Source organism: Myxocyprinus asiaticus, chromosome 7 (assembly GCF_019703515.2).
Source record: "Myxocyprinus asiaticus isolate MX2 ecotype Aquarium Trade chromosome 7, UBuf_Myxa_2, whole genome shotgun sequence".
Lineage (NCBI taxonomy): Eukaryota > Metazoa > Chordata > Actinopteri > Cypriniformes > Catostomidae > Myxocyprinus > Myxocyprinus asiaticus.
Window position 1 is genome coordinate 25171312 of NC_059350.1, and position 23157 is coordinate 25194468.

The 23157-nt window shown below is 36.7% G+C and overlaps 2 protein-coding genes across 3 annotated transcripts; one reads left to right on the forward strand and one right to left on the reverse strand.

The window, feature by feature from the left end:
• The first annotated feature begins 260 nt into the window (after positions 1–260).
• On the forward strand, positions 261–3696 carry LOC127444011 (homeobox protein Dlx2b-like). Of its 2 annotated transcripts, none has more exons than XM_051703137.1 (4): positions 261–650; positions 1768–2366; positions 2474–2658; positions 2806–3696. In XM_051703137.1, the coding sequence occupies exons 2-4, from the start codon at positions 2048–2050 to the stop codon at positions 3130–3132; spliced, it is 831 nt and encodes a 276-aa protein (XP_051559097.1). In that variant the 5' UTR covers positions 261–650; positions 1768–2047; the 3' UTR covers positions 3133–3696. The 2 variants fall into 2 exon arrangements, with proteins under 2 accessions (XP_051559097.1, XP_051559098.1); XM_051703138.1 differs by lacking the exon at positions 261–650 and having other exon boundaries at positions 901–1919; positions 2068–2366.
• A 5631-nt stretch (positions 3697–9327) lies between these two features.
• Positions 9328–20390, reverse strand: LOC127444411 (methionine aminopeptidase 1D, mitochondrial). The gene is made up of 10 exons (XM_051703773.1): positions 20323–20390; positions 18540–18703; positions 18273–18422; positions 18020–18168; positions 16824–16866; positions 16567–16730; positions 13167–13264; positions 12928–12975; positions 12710–12788; positions 9328–12195 (listed from the first exon to the last, which is right to left on the reverse strand). The coding sequence occupies exons 1-10, from the start codon at positions 20360–20362 to the stop codon at positions 12117–12119; spliced, it is 1014 nt and encodes a 337-aa protein (XP_051559733.1). The 5' UTR covers positions 20363–20390; the 3' UTR covers positions 9328–12116.
• Positions 20391–23157: the final 2767 nt, after the last annotated feature.

Below are 23157 nucleotides of genomic sequence, written 5' to 3' on the forward strand. Positions count from 1 at the left end.
TTTTGTTCAAAGTCATTAAAGCAAAAGTTTTTTAATAGCTGTCCAATAAGTGAAAGGATTGTATTTGGGGTAAAACCCCCACATATTGCAGGAGCTAAAGGCCCCCATAAAACACATTGTCGTTGTTTTTAAGTGGGGAAAATAATAACCATAATTTGTTATGAAAAATGTTCAAAAATGGGCTCACATTGACTGATCCAATAACAATTGTTCGTAGAATACTTGAAATGTTATAAAATGCCAAATGTGTTTGAATCTATCTATCTATCTATCTATCTGTCTGTCTGTTGCATTATGTTCTCCTATCTATCTATCTATCTATCTATCTGTCTATCTGTTGCATTATGTTCTCTATCTATCTATCTATCTATCTATCTATCTATCTATCTATCTATCTATCTATCTATCTATCTATCTGTCTGTCTGTTGCATTATGTTCTCCTATCTATCTATCTATCTATCTATCTATCTATCTATCTATCTATCTATCTGTCTATCTGTCTATCTGTTGCATTATGTTCTCTATCTATCTGTCTATCTATCTATCTATCTATCTATCTATCTATCTATCTATCTATCTATCTATCTATCGACACAAGAGGGCACCAGAGGGCACCTCGAAGACTTGGCGCCTGCACACCTGAGCTTAGGTAAATAAAAGAGGCCAGAGACAGACTTGAACAGCTGTCTGATTGTGTTCGGTAACTGTGTGAGGCCGCATAATCCTGAAATAATGACCACCCACCATTTTCTGATCCATTTTATCTTTTTTTTTTTTTTTTTTTTCAGCAGCCAAGAGGCATACCATGTGTTTTATCTATTGTAAATATTAAATATTTCATTTAAACTCACCACAAAGCAGAGGCAAGTCACTTGTGGATTAAGCATATGTGGTAAAGCTCAGGCCGCAAACGTTGAGTTGACAGAATGCTAAGTAAATTGGCACTTCTCGTGACTGAGGTAGTTTGCTATGTAAGTCTATGTACGAGGCGTTTGGCGCGACAGAGCATCATATAGGGCAAGTTCCGCGCTTTATCCCTGCTGTTTACCGGGGAATAATTGCTGTTTTGCGCACCTGTGGGTGTGAGGAGACTGGCGCCGTCTGTGATTAGTCAGTGGAACGCAGACTGCTTGCGTGAGATACAATGACAGCATTTCAACGATAGATGGCATTCCAGTTAAACCGTGCTGTTCTAAGCAACGGCCCTGCAGTTGAAGAGCGGATCTTGCCTTTAATCAAAATTGGGGGCTTCATCCGATACTTTTAGACTATTAGTATACAACATATGGGCCTAAACATCGATAGTGTAATGTGCTATGGTACACTGCCCGGTTAGGTTTTTTTTTTTTTTTAACTTTCCAAGTTAGCCTAACATATCAAATACATTTGGATTAAATTACTTGCTCAAAGGTGTTCTTAAGATAGAGAGGGATACATTTAAGTAAACGCTCGTTATGCCTTAACACATTAGAGTAAGTAAAACCTGCATTTGGTTGTTTCTATAAAGTCTTCTTTAGAAATCTTTCTTCTCCTTATAGCCTATCTTTTAATTTTTGCCTTTTCCCCATTTTGCCACACTTTCCCACAAGTTGTATTTTATTTATTTAGTAGAGGAACTGCTACATTGTCCAACTCTTTGTAGGCTATACACAGTAAAAATAATAATAATAATAATAATACATTTTTAAAAGAGAGAGAGAGAGAGAGAGTGAGAGACCATTGGGAACAAAACTGCATGATATTTTGTTATTTCTACTTGTCTTCAGCTTCTGGCAGTACTTCTTTTAGGGCTGCCTGCTAACCGATTGGTTCACTTTGCCACATGACGCCCACTATATGGCCCGCCCGTCAGCATCTCCAAGGCAGAGACCGCCGCGGAGCGCAAACCTACTATCAACTATGAATATGTAACCTACATGTAAGGCAAAGATCAAACAAACTACCTTTGAGATTTTTGTTTCGCAAATTAATTGTTTGAGGTAAAGAATTTAAATTAATTATAAGAGACTGTGACAAGTAACTTCAGTTTACTGTTTGTCCTGCAAAATGACCGCTGTTTTGGATAGCCTTGGGTCGGATATGCATACAAACCATATTACCTCGAGCAGCTTCAGTACTATTCACAAGTCGCAGGATTCCCCCACACTACCGGTGTCATCTGTGACCGACAGCAACTTCTACAGCAGTCCACAGGGTGGTCACTGCACAGGGACCGCGTACGCGCAACTGGCCTCTTATTCCTATCATCCTGGTGCAGTGGGTAATGTTCATTACAGCCCCAAAGCTTACGATTTAGGTTATGCCTCTTCCTATGGCGCTTATGGAACATATGGACCCAGTTCTTCACCCACACCAACCGAACCAGGTAAGACCAACTCCACCCAAACGGCTTGGCACAGTCTACAATTATAACCTATTGCTGCGTCTCCTATGATATGTTATTATGGCAACTTTTTCTGTTCAATTTGATAGAGAAAGAGGAAAGTGAACCGGAGGTGCGCATGGTGAATGGAAAACCAAAGAAAGTTCGGAAACCACGAACCATCTACTCTAGTTTCCAGCTGGCGGCTCTCCAGCGAAGATTTCAGAAGACCCAATATCTCGCGCTCCCAGAACGCGCCGAACTGGCGGCGTCTTTGGGCCTCACGCAGACGCAGGTAAAAATAGTTCTTTTTTTTTTTTTTTTTTTGTAAATGTTGGATGTTTTGTACGTGTAGACCAATTTGTGCGCTATGCTGTTTGAGTTGTTGTTAGTATGCATGTATGCCATTTTAGCTCATGTGCGTTTTATTGCATATTCTCAGGTGAAGATATGGTTTCAGAATCGACGCTCAAAATTCAAAAAGTTGTGGAAAAACGGCGAGATTCCCCCAGAGCAGCAGGTTGCTTCCGGTGACTCTCCCTCAAGCACTCCTCCACCACAAACAGGTTGGGATTTCGCCCCGAGCCAAGGACCGAACGACGGGGAAACAGTTTCAGAGCAGCCCGCAGGTCCACCAAACACCACCATCCCATCTTTCTTAACAAACTATTCATGGTACTCATCCACGAACACTGTTACACATCTACAACCCAGTACCTTAATACAACCTCATCTCAACTCTGCAATGAGTGCAGGGACCATATTCTAACAGAGGACAAAAAGTGGCCGAATACACCTGTTGGAGGTGGAGATATTATAATCTTGTCACTGGACTTGTATTTTAGGAGAACATTAATTTTGAAATATATTTTCAGGCTGAGTTGGCTAAATATGTTTGCAGTGGAATTCTTTTGCGCAACTAATGCGCTCAAGCAACAAATCAACGCACATTAAATTATTTTTCTATTTATTTATTTGTTTTCGTTATGAAATTGAAAAGGGGTACACAGATTTGTTTCTTTCATATTCCCAGTACAAACGGGTAGCCATGTTTCGTGTGTTGTACAGAATATATTAGGTTTAGTGATTAATAAAGCTTCTACAACCTGCATTCATAATTAAATGTGCTTTTTACTATCAATGAACGTATTGTCCGTTCATTGTTTCGTTTTCTCTGCATCAATCCAGGGATTTTGTGACTATGAGTTCTTCCATTTTTGCTCTGTATAAAAAAACAAACTTAATCTTCACTGGATTGTAAGGCTCTGTGGGGTTGACATGTAAAGTGTGCGGTAATATTTTGTCAAATGCAATTTTCTTGAAGTTGCTCGAAGACTAAAAGAGTACAAAAAAAAAATGGCATTGTGACTTTGTGGACGCTGTACTGAGAAAACAGTACATGGGCTTGAAGCATATCAAACAGAAAATAAAACAGGCCTACTATGATACAACCCTATGTAGGCTGTATAGCCTAGTCCACAAACTCCGGAATATATATTTTCCAGGTAGGCTAAAGCAGGGTAGCATCTTTTTATTCCGTGTGTTTATACGGTAGAAATAATATATTCCTTTGTAGAATGTCTTTGTAAAAAGGAATAGCCTGCTCTCTGTGCAAGAGGGGGAACGCATGGCATGCGGACGCGTCTTGGCATGCGCAGAAGGAGCTGTGAGGGCGTTCCGCGTGCGGCGAGGGCTCTTCCCACTCCAGACTCTCTGGAGTCAGCTCGCTCCTCTTCCAGACGTTTTATGAACGCCACTCAACCAGAAAGAAAAAAAATATATACATAAAACCGCCTCAAGCAGACCGCCCTGGAAACATTCTCCCTGAACCATCGCTTCCAGCTCCAGCACAGCCTTGAGCTATTCTTGTACGGGGACACACAGTTCTCATAGATTTTGCCTCGCTTCTTTACATGGTCAAGTTGAGTATTTTTAGAACCAAAATAGTCACTGGAATAGGTGGAAACCCAGGTCTTCTCTAAGGGCAAAGCACAAAACCACGTGCCCAAGTTTACATTATTTGAAAATTATAATGTGGGTTTGCTTTACATATTCAGAATTAGGCCTATCTGTAATCTAGCCTGATTAGTTATTTCGTCTTTTAGTGAAACTGGGATTTAAAGGGTCTATATTTCTAATTAAGGCAAGTAGCCTACATTTGATCAACATCATTTAATTCATTTGTGCACATACTTACTGAACAATTTTCAATGACTTTCATGAATTAGGCTATTATAAATTTGATAAATAAACTATGTTTTATTATCTAAATGTACAATTATATTTTAGAAGAAAACAATACAAGGAGACATCAATCAGATTAATCGAACCTAATAACAAAAACAAGAACATTACACTACATCCTGAAGTTAAGCCAATAGCTGTTTATAAAATGAACGTTTCAAGGGCTGCTGTAACTAATTGTTTATCTTATATGAATTTTTTCTTTGAGGTTTATTTTGTTTTCGCGGTTTTCCTAAAAATAGACTTCGCGCGCACCCTTTGATTCTTGTTGTTAAAGACGTCTGTTTTTAATCTCTTTTTGGATATCTACGTGGATAAACCCAACAGGTCTCTGTGGTTTCTGTGGTTGTATGTACAGAAGAGGCTACAATGGTTGTAGCACATTTTGACTGTTCCGCCTCACTCCTTATGTCAACATTTGCAGCTGGCAGTAATTTAAATGCCAATGCTTATTTGCAACCACACCACTATGAGTCCAAATTATTGCTTCCAAATTCTAATCTGTATTAAGAGCTGGATTTGGGTCCTGTCTAGATTTGATCAAAAATGACTTTTTTCAAATAGTGATGGTGTTATTTTTTTTACATTAGTAATGTCCTGACTATACTTTGTGATCATTTGAATGCCACTTTGGTGAATTGAATTACCAATTTCATTCCGAAACAGCAAAATATGTACATTATTCCAAACTTTTGGCCGCCTGTATATATATATATATATATATATATATATACATATATACACACACACACACACACACTGGCGGCCAAAAGTTTGGAATAATGTACATATTTTGCTGTTTCGGAAGGAAATATATATATATATATATATATATATATATACAGGGCCGGAGTGGCAATAGGGAAGATCGGGAGAATTCCCGCTGGGCCGGTCAAAAATTGGGCAGGTTAGGTCCTCATGTTGATTGACAAACTTTCATCATATGTCGCATAACAACTGCCAACAGTCCGTAACATCCGGTATTTAAAGGATCAGAATTGCGTTCCGTATTATAGCGGACGCAGTCTGTATTTTATCATCTCACACCCAAACAAATGAGAGAGTAGCCTGTGAAAGACGAAACTGATGTTGCGCCGCTTCACTTGACAGCGCGGGAAGGATCACGGAAGATCCATCGAGAACAGATAGGCTACTAATAGCTGAATGGATGAACGTGCTTCAGGCACAAGATCATCACAAGTTTAATACTGACTGCAGTCTCACAATCTCAATTCATTAATCTCTGAAATTCTCTTCCCTAGCAGTGCAGAATGATAATAGCAAAATTATTTTTGTCACAAAATAACAAAATACTTAAAGTAAATGAATACAGATGCAACAGCACGACACGGTACGAAAATAATGGGACTTTACAGCTCTCAAAAGAATAAACTCAACGAAACAAACTGCACAAAGTGCCTTCAATGTTGTATCGTGCGCTAAAACCCTCTTAAAGAGACAGTAACCATTTTGCGTTTGTCCTGAACGTTTACATTCCAAGTAAAAGAAAAGTACAATTGTGTTATTTTTAGTCTTTTATTTCACTCTTATCATTGTAAAATGGCACGTTTTGAATGGCATGTAAAAATGTAAAAACAATCCCTCAAACTTAATTGTTTCACTGGATCTGTTGCTATTTTAATTATCTAAAATACAAAGCACTGATCATTTAAAGTGTGAGCCTGCACATCTTGAAAGAGTTATAAACATTTACAGTTCTATAGTGTTATTATGTGCCTAGACTGTCTTTAAAATAAACTTAGTTTACCCAAAAATGAAATTTATCTCATCATTTACTCACCCTCATGACATCCCAGATGTGTATGACTTTCTGTCTTCTGCTGAACACAAATTAAGCTTTTTAGAAGAATTTCTCAGTTCTGTTGGTCCTTTCAATGCAAGTGAATGGTGATCAGAAATCAGAAGGTACAAAAATCACATAAATGCAGCATAAAAGTAATCCATACAACTCCAGTGGTTTAATCGATGTCTTCAGAAGTGATATGATAGGTGTGGGTGAGAAACAGATCAATATTTAAGTTTTTTTTTTTTTTTTTACTATAAATTCTCCTCCCTGCCCAGTAGGGGGCGATATGCTTATGTAAATCACCAAAAACAGAAGAAGAACTCTTACGAGAGAAGAGCACTTATGAAAGTGAAAGTGGAGATTTATAGTAAAAAATGACTTAATTATTGATCTGTTTCTCACCGCTTCTCATTTACTTGCATTGAATGGACCAACAGTTCTTCTAAACATCTTCATTCATGTTCTGCAAAAGAAAGTCATACACAACTGGGATGGCATGAGGGTGAGGAAATGATCAAATATCCCTTTAACATTCACTTATTTTTACAACACATACAATGATGTCTTATGACAAAGTGAAAATCTTAGTGAATGCCGTATGTGGTATAATGACATGGAGAGCTTAAATAATTTTCAAGTAATTGCATATATTGCATATTTTTGCTGTGATCTTGTTTTATTGTTATCATCTTCACCTCCAACCCCCTTTTTGGGTGTGGGCTGACTTGGAAATGACATCCCGGGCTGAATATGAATCCCACTCCGGCCCTGTATGTATGTGTGTATATATATATTTGCTGGATATTTCTAGAATAGGAAAGAAACGAAACAACTGGCGGCTTTGGCTGATAATGAAATAAGGATATCATTATTTCTAGTCTTATTAGCCTGTATGTCATAGTCAGTCAAGTTAAGGGAAAACATGTTAATAAGTGTTACGCACGAGTTTATTTACAAACATTTTTCTCGATCTCATTTATCCTTTCTTATGACGACAGATAGTAAACTGACAGGAAAGCAAAGAACTGCAGAACTTGAATGCGGTAATGATTCAGCATGAAAATAACTAAAATGTAACCATACTATTAATTCTATTAAAACGGTACTCTGTCGTGTTTTTTTATTTTTTATTTTATTTCATTAAACATTAAGAAGAGAGCATAAAACGTATTATACATAACAATAAAAGATTTCAAAAATGGGCTATGATGTGTAAACATACTATATTAACAGGCTACTTTAGTTTATTCAGTGCAAATCTTGGGGATTAGACAGAAAGTGGGTTGTAGAAGAAGTCTACAATGGGAACGTACATGAGTTTATGGTCAATACAATGATCACAAGCTCTCCTTCATGACAGAATAGAACACCTGCAAATGGTTCAGCACTAAAGCACAGATCATATACATCTAGAAAAACGCCTATTGATTTCCTCCCTTTTGCCTTTACTTTTGTCCATCTGAAAAGATTCCCTCAGCGCCTAAAATTGCTCGTAATTGCGACAGAGGGAGGATGCACAAAAACCAAATAGCTGCAATTATGATTCGATTTAATGAGCACAGCTTACAGAGGCAGGCACCATGAGTTCAGTCTGCTAAAAAAACACACATAAAGTACAGATTATTCCAACTACAGCTTAATAATAAGAATAATCAAGAAGCTATTGATTAGTCGATTTGGATCGCAATCATTAGGCTACAATAAACTAGCTTTGATGAACTAGAATTTTAGTTATACTAATTTGTTTTATATATATATATATATATATATATATATATATATATATATATATATATATATATATATATATATATGGTTAAAGGGTTTCGCTAAATGATGTGTCATACCCGCTATGTAGGTTTAAAATAAAGATATCACGTGGAAACGAAAGCGAGAATCATTTGTCTTAATTCTTCCCTCGAATCTTCGCTCTAGTGTTGTTCCTAATGGATCACGTTTAAAGATCTCATTATTTTATCTGTGTTCTAAAATAATACCGATTCTAAGGATACAAAGTCATCTGATAATGCAAACGAGATTTTTTCGTTATAGTCAATAACTAACGGCTATTTTAAGGAAAAAAAAAAGCAAGAAACTTCCCAGATGGCACAGCCACTGAGCCAACAGATTAACTAGTAAGGGTCACAATGTAATTAACTTTAATTGTATACATTATTTAGAGGCACAGCCATTAAACAGATGTAGAATGGAAGCAGGCTCGTGTATTGTAGGTGCAGACTAACTGAGCGCACTTTCTGATCAGTCAACTGACGTAGCGTTTCAGACTACTATATGTAGGCTATCGTAAATAAAATAATGTAGCCTATTTTTCTATTATTTTTCTTTTTCTATTTTCTATATTGAAAACGTTTTCTTTTTATTTCCATTAAGACATCATTTTTGGGACTGTCCTTTTTTTTTTTTTTTTAAGTGTTTAAAGATTGAAAAAAGTAAATTTCTTTTTATTGAGTTTTATTGAGTATTGATTGGAGTTTTTCTTGGTTGTTGGTAGATAGGATGTTCCAAGCTTCTTGGAGAATTTCATTTAACTATCTATTTAGGCTGTCTCTTTATGTAATCTCAGACTGACATGATGTTCAGTGGGGGGCTTTGTGGGGGCCATGACATCTGTTGCAGGGCTCCCTGTTCTACTATTCTAATCTTTTCTATTTGCAAAAGTAATGTTTGGGAGTCTACCATTTATATTTCCTATTGACACACTAAAGCTAAATATATAAATAACCATCTTAAGACAAATGCTTTTGTGAAACATCTTATGTGCCTAAGACTTTTGCACAGTACTGTATATATATATATATATATATATATATATATATATATATATATATATATATATATATATATATATATATATATATGCTACTGTATATAACAGATGCTGGGGCCTTTTAACCCACACTTGGGGTAAAAGGGTCCCTGGTGGGTTATAGTGATATAGATGTAGGACAATAGATATAGGGCAACATTTGTCAGATTGTGCAAAAATTTTTGAGACTGCAAGATGCTTTTTTGAATAACAAATTATGATGATGCTTATTCAAAATAGCCACTTCAAAAAAAGAGTGCAACATTTCCTGTTAATTTCAATCACATTTAGCATTTCATAACATCAAGTATTCTATAAACAAATGAATGTCCATTGTTATTGGATCAGTCAGTGTGAGCCCACTTTTAACATTTTTCATAACAAAATAATTCACCCCACATAAGAAAAATGTCTAATGTCTCTTATGTGGGCCTTTATTCCCTGCAACAAAGGGGGCGATTTACCCCAAATATTTCACTTATTCACTCTCAGAAAATAGGTACTGTTGTAGGTACAAAGGAGTCACTGGAGTGGTACCCTTGTTTTGAGTACTTTGTACCGTTTAAGAGACAAAAATGGAAGTAAAAATGTAAATTTATGTTTTTTTCAATAGGAACAAAACATATCAATGCACCTAGGTCCTTAGTGTACAATTACCAAAAAAAAAAAAAAAAAAAAAAAAGAGTACAAAAATCTTAAGGTACAAAAAAGGTCCCTACCCCAGTGGTACCTTAAACTTTAGTACCTTTTTTTATGAGCGTTGGAAAGTTTTTGAAAAACCTTTGATTTAATAACCTGAAAATGCCAAGTAAGTATTTTGTCTCAAAGTACATGACAATTTCAGGGATTCTCGTTTTTAAAAGTTATTAAATGTTAGATCAAATGACCTCAAAATCCAACTTTAGACACTGCACGCAATGACCGCATGGATGAGGAAAATTTAGCAGTGCATAAAGTGTTAAGGAAAGTGCTATGGTGGTTTTTGCAATTTAGTATTTTGGGAGAAAATCAAATCAAATGTGCCTTCTACACCGGGGGGCCTCTTGTCCCTTTGTACCCTATGCTGCAGACATAAATTAATTCCATCGATTATTTTTCAAATGTAGCCTATTTTTCCTTTTCTATATTTAAATAACATTTATTTTTCTTTATTCCCATCAAAACATCCTTTATATGATTAGCTGTGGGAATGTAGGCTATGAACACATTGCTACCCTCATTGAGTATAGCCTAAAGGAGCTCATCAGACAGCAGAATTCAAACGCTCAGTCAAATGTCAGACATCATTAGCAGTTTGCGAATGATGTTGTGTAGCAGATATGATTACAGTGTATTCTTGATACACTACACATGGCTTATTCGGTAACCCATGCTCCATAAATATAATCATCTCTAGAGAGAATTTACAAGGCTAAGTACATTACTGTGGAGTAATATTGTGGTGTACGGAGAAACCCACAATAATAAGACATAATGACATTTCATTCCTTGCGCTTTCAATGAGTTCAGTCAAAGATGACATCATAAACGAAAGTTTTGTATGGGGAAGAGATTTTGAAAGTCATTACACCACCACCATGAATTAAATTAACCCCATTAATTCAAGATAGGCCTAAAAGCCCAAAACAATAGAGCTGTTCAGGTTGTAGTCCAAAACCCCAGAAGAAAATTAGCATTTTTAAGCCATGGGATCCCTATGCATTTTTCTGTGGACTTTTATAATGGCAGTTTTGGATTTATTAATAAAATAAGGTTTGTGGTAAACATTTCTTAAGGATACTTGGACATTTTGTTCTACAGCATAAATTACACACTTTTGAATTTTGAATCCACTTTTGTTTTTTGTTTGTTTTTTTGGATTTTAAAGTATGTTGCTACATGTTGCTATATGGACTACAAGGGTTTTCCGTTTCGTCAGGCACGTAAATTTATAGCTGTAGTCCTAATAAAATGCCAGACGTGGTCTTCTACTGTTGTAGCCCATCCGCCTCAAGGTTCGACGTGTTGTATTCTGCTCACTACAATTATGCAAAGTGGTTATCTGAGTTACTGTAGCCTTTCTGTCAGCTCAAACCAGTCTGCCCATTCTCTGTTGACCTCTCCATCAACAAGGCATTTCCATCCACAGAACTGCCGCTTACTGGATGTTTTTGGTTTTTGGCACCATCTGTGTAAACTCTAGAGACTGTTGTGCATGAAAATCCCAGGAGATCAGCAGTTACAGAAATACTCAAACCAGCCTGTCTGGCACCAACAATCATGCCACAGTTGATCACATTTTTCCCCCATTCTGATGGTTGATGTGAACATTAACTGAAGTTCCTGACCCTTTTCTGCATGATTCTATGCACTGCTGCCACATGATTGGCAGATTAGATAATCTCATGAATAAGTAGGTGTACAGGTGTACCTAATAAAGTGCAGAGTGTGTGTACATTTTTTGAAAACACGGGGGCTTCAAAATTCACATTGGAGGTATGACTGTAATTTATGTTGTAGAAAAAAACGTATCTTCAAGTAGTTTACCGCAGACCTTATTTTGCTCAAAATTGAAAAATCCCATTATAAAAACTCATAGGAAATTTCAGAGGGAACTCTGCTGCTAATTAGCCTTCTGGGTTCACCTACAAATTGACAAATTGACTGAACAGCTCTATGGTGGGGATACTCAGTGGTTTCTCAAAGACCTTCGTCAAGCTACTTTAAAATAAGAAAGAAAAGAAAAGAGGTAAGGAGACACATTTATTAAAAAACTTTTTGTTTCTGTAATTCTAAACACTAGTATCAGTCTCACACATACACACCAATTTTCAAGTCTCTCCTACATACAGAAACACATACACCCTGTTCCAGATGTTCCATAATTGTTGTCCAGTCAATCTTCATCTGGTAGTTTAGTCAGAATCTCCACACCATCGCAGGTGATGACAACCGTGTGCTCAAATTGTGCTGATCTGAGTTTTCGCAACACAACACAACACAACACACACAGGTGATTAACATGTTGACATTCAGTACTACAAGTACAGTTAAAGGAATTATAAGGTTTAGCACACATTTTCTGATATTGCATATACCTCAGTCAACTTTAAAAATGAGAGCACTAAACAATCACTGACCAAGTAGTAACAGTGCTCTTACCTGCCAACTGGGCAATCAGCTCATATGCAATTAATAATAGAGTGCTCTCCAGTGTAATACATGAAGTTTTAAGGTAAGCTTATCCTAGAGCACTTCGCCAATGGCAGGATCCTTAACACTAGTCCTGTGCTTCAAATTCTGAGGGTCCTTAGTCTTTCTGAGCTAAATGTCAACAGCCAATATAAGTAAAATTCTTGAGAATTCTCAATAAAAATTGGCCACTTATTCTTGCATGATGTAATGAATGACTGATGTAGGCTAAATTTAAATGGGCTCTAATTAGAAAGGGGCCAAGAGAAGTGTGTCAGGAGAAATTGAACACAACACCTTTTGTCATCCACAGATACAGCAGTCCACTTGTCACTCAAGATCTTGAATTCTGAGGATCCCTCCATAAGAATGGGTTCTGGAAAATAGGATTGTTAAGCTTGTATAGCCATCCTGAAATATTATTATAATAAATACTTCATGCTTTCATTGTCGTTCTCAGTCATATTCAATACATCTCTAATTATCAATCATCAATGAACACTGCACATACAGACCTATGGTGAAGGACATGCCCTCTTCCATCTGTAGGTCATTGTCATTTGCTGTTAAAGTGAAAGGAACAAAGCATTAACCCTAGTGGAAAATCAACTCACTTTGCTCTTGCTGAAGCTCAATTACAAACATTTCTTCCATAATAATATTAAAACATGTTTGGTCATCATGAGCTCACTAGCTCAATGCGTAAAGTCACTGAATGGCTAATTGAAAAATAATAAATACAAAAAACTCTCACCATGATGCCATATCTCTGGATGACCATGAAAATACGTTCCTATCCCATGACCGATAAAATATGGACACACGCGGAACCCATTTGAATTAGCTATATTGCTGTAATTCAAAAACAAAGATAAGTGAATAATCAACTTTATGTTGGCTACTGTATGACAAATTGCTTGAGTTTTTCCTCATTTGTAGGTTGCTTTGGATAAAAGCATTTTCTAAATTAAATGTACTCATGAGGTACACCATCCGATTAGGTTGCTGCCTTTAAAGGAATATTCCAGGTTCAATACAAGTTCAGATCAATCAACAGCATTTGTGACATAATGTTAATTACCACAAAAATTTATTTTGACTGGAAAAGAAATAAAAATTGCATACAAAAAATGGGTTACAGTGAGGCACTTACATTGGAAGTGAATGGCGCCAATCCGTAAATGTTAAAATAGTCAGTTTAGTTCAAGTATAGCCACAAGACATAAACAATAACATGATTTAAGTATAATAAAATCGCTTACTAACTTTTTCTTAATAAAGTTACAGCCATGGGGGCCTGGGTAGCTCAGCGAGTAAAGTCGCTGACTACCACCCCTGGAGTCGCAAGTTCGAATCCAGGGCATGCTGAGTGACTCCAGCCAGGTCTCCTAAGCAACCAAATTGGCATGGTTGCTAGGGAGGGAAGAGTCACATGGGGTAACCTCCTCGTGATCGCTATAATGTGATTCTCGCTCTCGGTGGGGTGCATGGTGAGTTGTGTGTGGATGCCAAGGAGAATAGCGTGAAGCCTCCACATGCGCTGTGTCTACGTGGTAACGCGCTCAACAAGCCACGTGATAAGATTCAAGGATTGATTGTCTCAGATACGGAGTCAACAGAGATTCGTCCTCTGCCACCCGGATTGAGGCAAGTAACTACTCCACCTCGAGGACTTAGAGCACTTTGGGAATTGGGCATTCCAAATTGGGGAGAAAAGGGGAGATAGAAAAAAAAAACTTGTGTATTATTTGAGCTGTTAAGTTGTTTAAATCATCATTTTTACAGTCATTTTAGGGTTTCAGTGTTTATGTTGTTACGTTGTCATGGCAACAAAGTTGTACAATTTTATATAACTTTACAGAAAAGATTAGCAAGTGATTTTATCACACTAAAATCATGTTAAAACACATATTGTTTAAATTTTGTGGCAATACTTTAGAAACAGTGAGTATTTTAATGTTTACAAAATGGCCCCATTCACTTCCATTGTAAGTGCCTCGATTTTCTATTGTTATTTTTTTTTTAGAAAATGAGGGACGAGTCGAAATTCATTTTTGTGGTAATCAATGTTATGCCACAAATGCTGCTGATTGATCTTAACTTGTATTGAACCCGGAATATTCCTTTAAGAAACTGCCTTCATGTAAATAAAATTTCACATTGTTTTTTTCAATGTGATCAACAGATGCTAGAAACATGCTAGTATTATTGTTTTCTTTTTTTATTCAAGGGAGGGGGACAGTAGAAGAAAAAGGTGTATAACAGACAAAAAGAAGAAAAAGACAAAAGAGAGAATAAAAGACAGACAAAGAATCAAAGAGAGAGTTTGAGAGCGGATGCTAGGGTGCCAGCATGATAGAAAAATAAAAGGGAGAGATCGAGAGGAGTGAAAGAGAGGTCTAAGTGCTTTTTCCTGAGGAGAGGTAATTGTTCCCTCTGTGTGTATATAATAACAGTGTATGTCCCTGCAGAAGCTCAGAATCCTACACAGAGAGAGAGAGAGGACAACAAAAGCACTGCTTCCTTAGACATACAAGGAATGTCTACTGGTGCACTGCACACAATGCATGAAAATCCCCACATTTAATCTTGTCAAAGGTTTTCATTTCAATATAGGCCTACAATTATAACACAAAATAACACATCTTTATATTTAAATCTGTCATAAAATTAAAGTAATTATAATAAAGTGTCCACTGTAAACCCAACTTTAATTTTTGACCCTGAACTCCTTTCAGTGACTTCACAGTTGATATTTTGCACATTATAAGTTCTTAAATTAGAAGTGTAAAGTCAATAAGATGTTGCTAAAGATGTCCAGTCCTTCTGCAAGACTGCTGAACTGTATGTGTGTGATTGAGTGTGTCCTCTCTCTGTAAAAAAGACTCCTGCTGGTCTTTTCATGTCTCTGTGGGGAGCTGAATCCACCCTGGCAGAGTCTGTGATTCTCAAAGACAGCAGGAGCAAGCCTGTAATTTACATCGCTCCCCCCCACACACAGACAAGCACACACGAACACACATCCAACTAGACAAACTAACCTGTAATTTACACCCCATTGCAGGAAAAACCCCAATGCATTCTGGGTAATTGCTTGCTCGGAGCTCACTGAGAAAATACATTAACTCTTGTGCAGTCCTTCTTCAGATACTATAGTAACAAATAAGGGCTTCATAGCCTGACGATGCAAGATTGCAAGATTTTAAGCACAAGAGGGATAACAGAGAGGTTTACGGGTTAGATGTGCTATGTTTAGCAAGAAAGAGAGCGCAAGTGGGAGAAAGTAATGAATTAAAGATAATTTCTCCCAGAAATCATTGAGGTGGTGAGATTGTTAAAGGAATAATTCACCCTAAAATGAAAATTCTCTCATCATTTACTCGCCTTCATGCTATCCCAGATGTGTATGACTTCTTTCTTCTGCAGAACACAAACTAAGATATTTAGAAGAATATTTCAGCTCTGTAGGTCTATACAATGCAAGTGAATGGTGACCAGAACTTTGAAACTCCAAAAATCACACAAAGGCAGCATAAAAGTAATCCATACAACTCCAGTAGTTAAATCGATGTCTTCAGAAGTGATATGATAGGTGTGGGTGAGAAACAGATCAATATTTAAGTCCTTTTTCACTATAAATCTCTACTTTCACATTCTGTCACATTCTGAAAGTGAAATGATAGCAAAAAAGGACTTAAATATTGATCTGTTTCTCACCCACACCTATCATATCACTACTAAATTAAAAAAAATGTACATACTTGAATGAATAAACACTTTTATGCTGTCTTCATGTGATTTTTGGAGTTTCAAAGTTCTGGTCACCATCCACTTGCATTGTGTGGACCTACAGAGCTGAAATATTATTCTAAAACTCTTTGTTTGTGTTCTGCAGAAGAAAGAATGTCATACACATCTGGGATGGCATGAGGGTGAGTAAATGATGTGAGAATTTTCATTTTTGGGTGAACTATCCATTAAGCACTAAACCTGTGATGCAAACAGTCCTGAGCACAGGTAAAGGGGCTGGAATGAGAGTCAAAAAGAGCGGGACAATGCCTGACCTTTTGACATTACAATGTGGTAATTTACCCTCTTTCTCTAACACGCGCACACACACGCGCACGCACACACACACACAGTCACAAACACACCTTATAGTGTTGCCAATCACACACAAAGGTTTTCCCAGTCCACAGGCAGCGATGGCCTGATCTCTGCACTGTCGAGCCACATCCACTAACTTCCTCCCCTGTTCATCTACTGAGCCAATCAGAAATGTTTCTGAGGTGTCACCATGGTAACCCTCCAGATAAACCTACAGAATACATATCCACACAGTTTACACATTTACTGAGATGCATGAACAATCAATTGTTAGAAAGCAGAGATTACAAGCATTTAAACTCACAGTGACATCTATATTGATGATATCTCCATTTTGCAATGGCCGACTAGAAAACAAAGCACAATACTGAATGTAGAGTGGCAAGAAAAATATGTGAACCCTTTGGAATTACCTGCATTTATGTATAAATTTGTCTTAAAATCTGGTTTGAACTTCATCTAAGTTACAATAATGAACAAACACAATCTGTTTCATCTAATAACACACAAATTATTGGATTGTTCTTGTACATATTGAATACATCATTCAAACATTCACAGTGTAGGTTGTAAAAAGTATGTGAACCCCTAGGCGGCAAAACTGGCAATCAGTGAAATAAGATTGGAGGTGTGGGTTAGAGCTACTTTGACTTATTAAAAGCACTCAATAAAATTTGAGTTTGCTATTCACAAGAAGCATCTGCTGACATGAACCATGCCTCGCAAAAAAGAGATCTCAGAAGACCTACGATCAAGAATTGTTGCTTTGCATCAAGCTGAAAAGGGTACATTTGTTCACAGTCAGACAAACTGTCTATAAATGGAGAGATGATTTAGTACTGTGGCTACTCTTCCTAGAAGTGGCCGTCCAGCCAAAGTGACTCAAAGGGCACACTGTAGTATGCTCAATGAGGTAAAATAAGAACCCTAGAGTGACAGCTAAAGACTTGAAGAAATAATTGGAACTGCTTAACATCTCTGTTCATGAGTCTACTATACAGAAAAAAAATTAAACAGGCATGGTGTCCCAGTCAGAGCCCAGATCTTAATCCAAAAGAGGTGCTGAGAAATGACCTCAAGAGAGCCATTCACACCAGGCATCCTAAGAATATGCCAAAATTCCTTCTGAATGTTGTCCAGATCTAATCTGCACCTACTGTAAAACTTGGTTGAGGTTATTGCTGACAAAGGAGGATCAACCAGTTATTAAATGCAAGGGTTCACTTACTTTTTCCACAGAACTATGAATTTTTAATGGAATGTGTACAATAAAGACATGAAAGAATATAATTGTGTGTGTTGTTAGCTTAAGCACATTGTGTTTGTCTATACTTGTGAATTTGATGAAGATGTGATCACATTTTATGACCAATTAATGCAGACAAACAGCTAATTCCAAAGGGTTCACATACTTTTTCTTGACACTGTATATACCAACCAACCAATATGTATAGACATTTAGTCACAACAATTCATGCAAGTGTAATAGCTCTGAGTTACCTGTCTGGAATGCCATGGCATACTACATTATTTACAGAAGTACAGACTGACTTTGGAAAGCCCCCATAGTTTAAAGGAGAGGGGTAGGCATTGTGACGGATCGCTTCCTGATGGACAATAAAGTCTATTTCGTCTGTTGTCATACCAACCTGTGAAACAACAATATAGTGAAAGCGTCTGCAAATAACCATTCAAGGAAATGTCACATCAAGCTTACGTCTGGTTTTAGATTTCAGATAAATGTCGAGTATACCTTCAAACTATTTCCAGCCAACAGCAGTATGTGTCTTGCAAGCTGACATGCTCTTCGTAATCCCTGGATTTGCTCCTCATCTTTAATCTCTATGTAATCTGGCCACTCAGGCACTGTGCTGGATGACACATAGTCGGGCCTCTGGATGTGCTGAGAGAAGAGTGCATATGGAGAAACATGATGGGCTGGAAAATATTTCTGATGCATAATGCTCTAAAAATGCCCCCAAAATACAATTAAAAAATCTTTGACCTGATCAGACATTACCTTGGGTACAGCATAGGAAGGGCGCACAATGGCAGGCCGCACCACACAATGGGAATTTTTTGACTTCCTCCAGAAGTAGGATCGGCGTGGTGGGCACTGGGCACCAGATGAGCTCCTGTTGTAGCGAGGCAGCTGTGCTACTCTCTGTAACAGCCCTGAACCACCTATTCCCAACCAACAGATCATGAACATGTAGTCACATCACAACCAATCATATACTAACAAAAACACAACTGTCACGAGACAAACAGAACAAGTCAATTACACATCTGAAATGCAAATAGATAGCCTAAAAAATTTAAGAATGCTCACACAATGTGATGTTTATTTAAGAAACTGGACCACAAATGAAAATAATCTTGGATCCACCACCACTCAATCAACAATCATGTTATAATAACTTGTGCTGACAAGGAATACAGAGTTTTGTCTTCAGAAAAAAACAATGTTAAAAGGGACTGTGACCAAAACATAGTGGCCAAATGCTCGAAATAAGTGCAGTTTTACACAAGAGAGGGGTTGAGTTACAAAAATGAAAATACCACAGAGTGCACTAAAGAAGGGAGTTGCTCAGAAGCACAGAGAGGGCAGGTTGGGGGTGGTAGAAAAAAAGGCAGAAGTGGGTTAACCCAGGGTGGGGTAGCGGGTGTGTGTAGTGACAACAATTTGGGTGGCAGAGAGCAAAGGATGTGGCCTAGGATGTGGATTGCACTGAATTCCCTGTGTTTGTGTGTGGTCGACTTTAGACTGTAGTCTGGTGCTTAGCTATAATATTTAATCCTGACTTGCACTTTTTAAAATACATGAAAAGACCAAGCTACCAAACTGTAACTAAAATCCATTGTCTGCAGCACAACAACGATATCATCTGACAACTGAGTGTCATAAAACTGTAACCCAAAAGACAAACCATATATGACACATGCTAATCAACAAGATATGGGCTATTTTGACAATCATCAAATATATCAATGGACACCACAATTGCAAGGTTCCTGCAACATTACCAACATTAGGCTTTTCTGTATTGATTTAAAATTATTTTATGACTCATTGTGTTCTACTTCAAATAAGAAAGCGATCAAACATATTTTATTGAAAATAATTACCGACTCATTGAAAAGATAACTGTTGAAGAGTGTTAACTATAGGTGTTTTTTTTTTTTTAATCTTTTTATAACTTTATTTATGTGCTTCATTTTTTATCTCTGTATTCACTTGCCACTTTTAAGTTGTATTAGGCTGGATCTTTGCTGTATATCCCCTGTACTGTTTATAAATTCGTTATAAAAGAGAGCATAAAAAAAATCAATGGATATGTCATGTCTAACTCCCACACCTCTCCACAGAATCATAAAGCTTCGGTTATATATATATATATATATATATATATATATATATATATATATATATATATTAAAGCTGCAGTGAAAAGGGCTGTGTGTGACTGCATACGATTCTGAATCGGCACATCAGACTGAATGGCTTTCTGTCACCTGTCATGGCTGCTCACATGACAAAAGCAGCGAACAGGCATGCATAAAACGTGTTAGTTAAACAGTACTTGTAATCTAATTCAGAGGTTTGGATTACATTTCACACAGTGAATATGTTTTGTCATCGCCAGACTTATTTCGCGCATGCCGCTGGACGATCAACAATCGTTAATACTCTTTCGTCTGCGTCAATGTCTTGTCATTGGTCAGTGGGAGTATTCATGTTCTGCAGGTTAGATACACTGGTTAGAAAGTTTAGTTTAGCCAAACCTAACCCTAAAACCTACCTGATCTGTAAAAGCATTGAGCGGCACAGGGCGCAGCCATGTTTTCCACAGAGGAGAGTCACGTGCTCTCTGTGCTCCAAAACAAACAGTAGCGCTTGTTTTACACTATAGAGCGTTTTTTTTTTTTTTTTTTTTTTTTTTTTTTTTGCATTTTCGAGCCGTGGGTTCCCTCTGGATTTTCCTATGGGGTTTTTAATGGAAGTTTTGGATTTATGAGTAAAATAAAGTCTGTGTTATACATTACAAACTTGGACGTTTTGTTTTACAACATACATTACACACAGTCATACCCCAAACGTGATTTTTTTTATTATTATTTTTTTAAGAGGAAGAGGTTAATAATATATATATATATATATATATATATATATATATATATATATATATATATATATATATATATACATACATGCACACACACACACACACTACCGGTCAAAAGTTTTGAAACATTTACTCATTCTTTATTATAATTTTTTTTTTTTGTTTTTTTTTTTTTGTTTTGTTTTGTTTTGTTTTTCTTCACATTTTAGAATAATAGTAAAGTCATCAAAACTATGGAACAACATAAATGTTCAAATGATCAAATATGGGAATTATGTTGTGACTAAACAAAATCCAAAATAAATCAAAACTGTGTTATATTTTAGCATCTTCAAAGTAGTCACCCTTTGCCTAGAATTTGCAGACATGTACTCTTGACATTTTCTCAACCAACTTCTTGAGGTATCACCCTGGGATGCTTTTTAAACAGTATTGAAGGAGTTCCCATCTATGTTGGGCACTTATTGGCTGCTATTCTTTATTATTATTATTTTTTTAAATTACATTTTAGTTTTATAATGAAATAAAATAATATGGTGGCACAATTATATTTTTGTCTACAAAACTAATTTCAAACATTTAAGCATACACCTTCAGATCAAAAGATTTTTAAGATCATGAGAAACATTTCAGTCAAGTGTTTAAAAAGTTTTGACCGGTAGTGTGTGTGTATATATATATATATACATATATATATATTTATATATATATATATATATATATATATATATATATATATATATATATATATATATACATACTGTATATACCACTTTTTTAAGGTTCACATCTTTGCCCTTACTTTCAGTCAGTACTGTCAGTTATGTAGCCTATAAAAACATTTATAAAACCAGGTAATATCAAAGTCAGTCCTCATCTTGAACATGTAATTTCAATGTTTCACACAGTGATGGATTGGTCATCTGGAGCACTCTGACTTTTTCTGGTGGGCCAGTTGAGTAGCCTATTGGGCTGGTCAGTTGCCCCACTCTTATTTATTTATTTTTATATTTTCTCCCATTTTCAGAATGCCCAGTTCCCAATGTGCTCTAAGTCCTCGTGGTGGTGTAGTGACTCGCCTCAATCCGGGTGGCAGAGGACGAATCTCAGTTGCCTCCATGTCTGAGACCATCAATCCATGCATCTTATCACTTGGCTTGTTGAGCGTTATCGTGGAGACGTAGCGCATGTGGATGCTTCACACTATTCTCTGCAGCATCCACACACTCACCACGTGCCCCACCAAGAGCGAGAACCACACATTATAGTGACCAGGAGGAGGTTACCCCATGTGACTCTACCCTCCCTAGCAACCGGGCCGATTTGGTTGCTTAGGAGACCTGGCTGGAATCACTCAGCACACCCTGGATTTGAACTGGCAACCCCAGGGGTGGTAGTCAGCGTCTTTACTCGCTGAGCTTCCCAGGCCCCCTCACTCTTATTTATTAAGCACTGCCATTTACTGCTGTGCATGGAAAATGCCAAATACTCCAAATGTATTTGACAAAATCTCTTAGAATATCTGAAGGCAAACGTGGCCAGTTAGAACAGGAGGAAAACTTTGTCAATAATTTGTCCATTTGTCAGACCATGGATAGCTCCACATTACTGTGGTTAGGTTCATGTAGATAGTCTTTCTAAAAAATAAACAGTATTTGTTATGAAAAACGAATAGCCTAAACACGTTTAGAAACCTTTAAAGGCAATGTTAGGTAGCCTAGATTAAACTCAGTCACCATTCACTTTCATTTAAACTTTTTACATAAATAGAAAAATTAATGAATCTTTTTCCAGTCACAGAAGAAAGAAAGTCCTATGGGTTTGGATCAAAATAAAGGTAAGTGAATGATGACAGAATAATTATTAATAATACAAATGATAGATGATAGATTGAACTTATAGTTTCACCCTAATTGATTTAATATGCATCTATACCAGTTACCAGTTTATGTTACTTCAGTAAAACATTAATTTTTGATGATGATTAAATGCCATGGCATACTATATTGGATGATTAAATACCTTGTAATCGATGTTGATGCATGGCACACTGTTGTCTCTTTACCTCGTCAGTTTGAGAGGGTTGACTTCCTCAATATAACGCATTAAATTTGTATAAAGATTCTCAGTAGAATTAAAATGGGTCACATAAGTTTAGTGGTCTCCGCCGGCCACCATAATATCAAATAAAGCCCGACATGATTATCCAACATGAATTTTCTTGATAAAAAAATATGATCGTGCCTGGTAACATAGCATTTTAGCTTAATGTAAAGCTGACAATTTACACAAGGTTTATTTCTATTTCTTCTGCTCCAAATTTACTTCAAACTTACTTCTCTATCTGCTCATATGAATGTAACAGATCATAAGAAAGTGTTTCACCTCTGTTCAAATGCACTTTGGATCACATCATTTGTATGTATAAATGTTTTCCATCTGAAAGGACTAAATATTAAATGAAACAAATGACAATAAAATGCAAAGTAATCTCTTCAGTAATCAAAATAC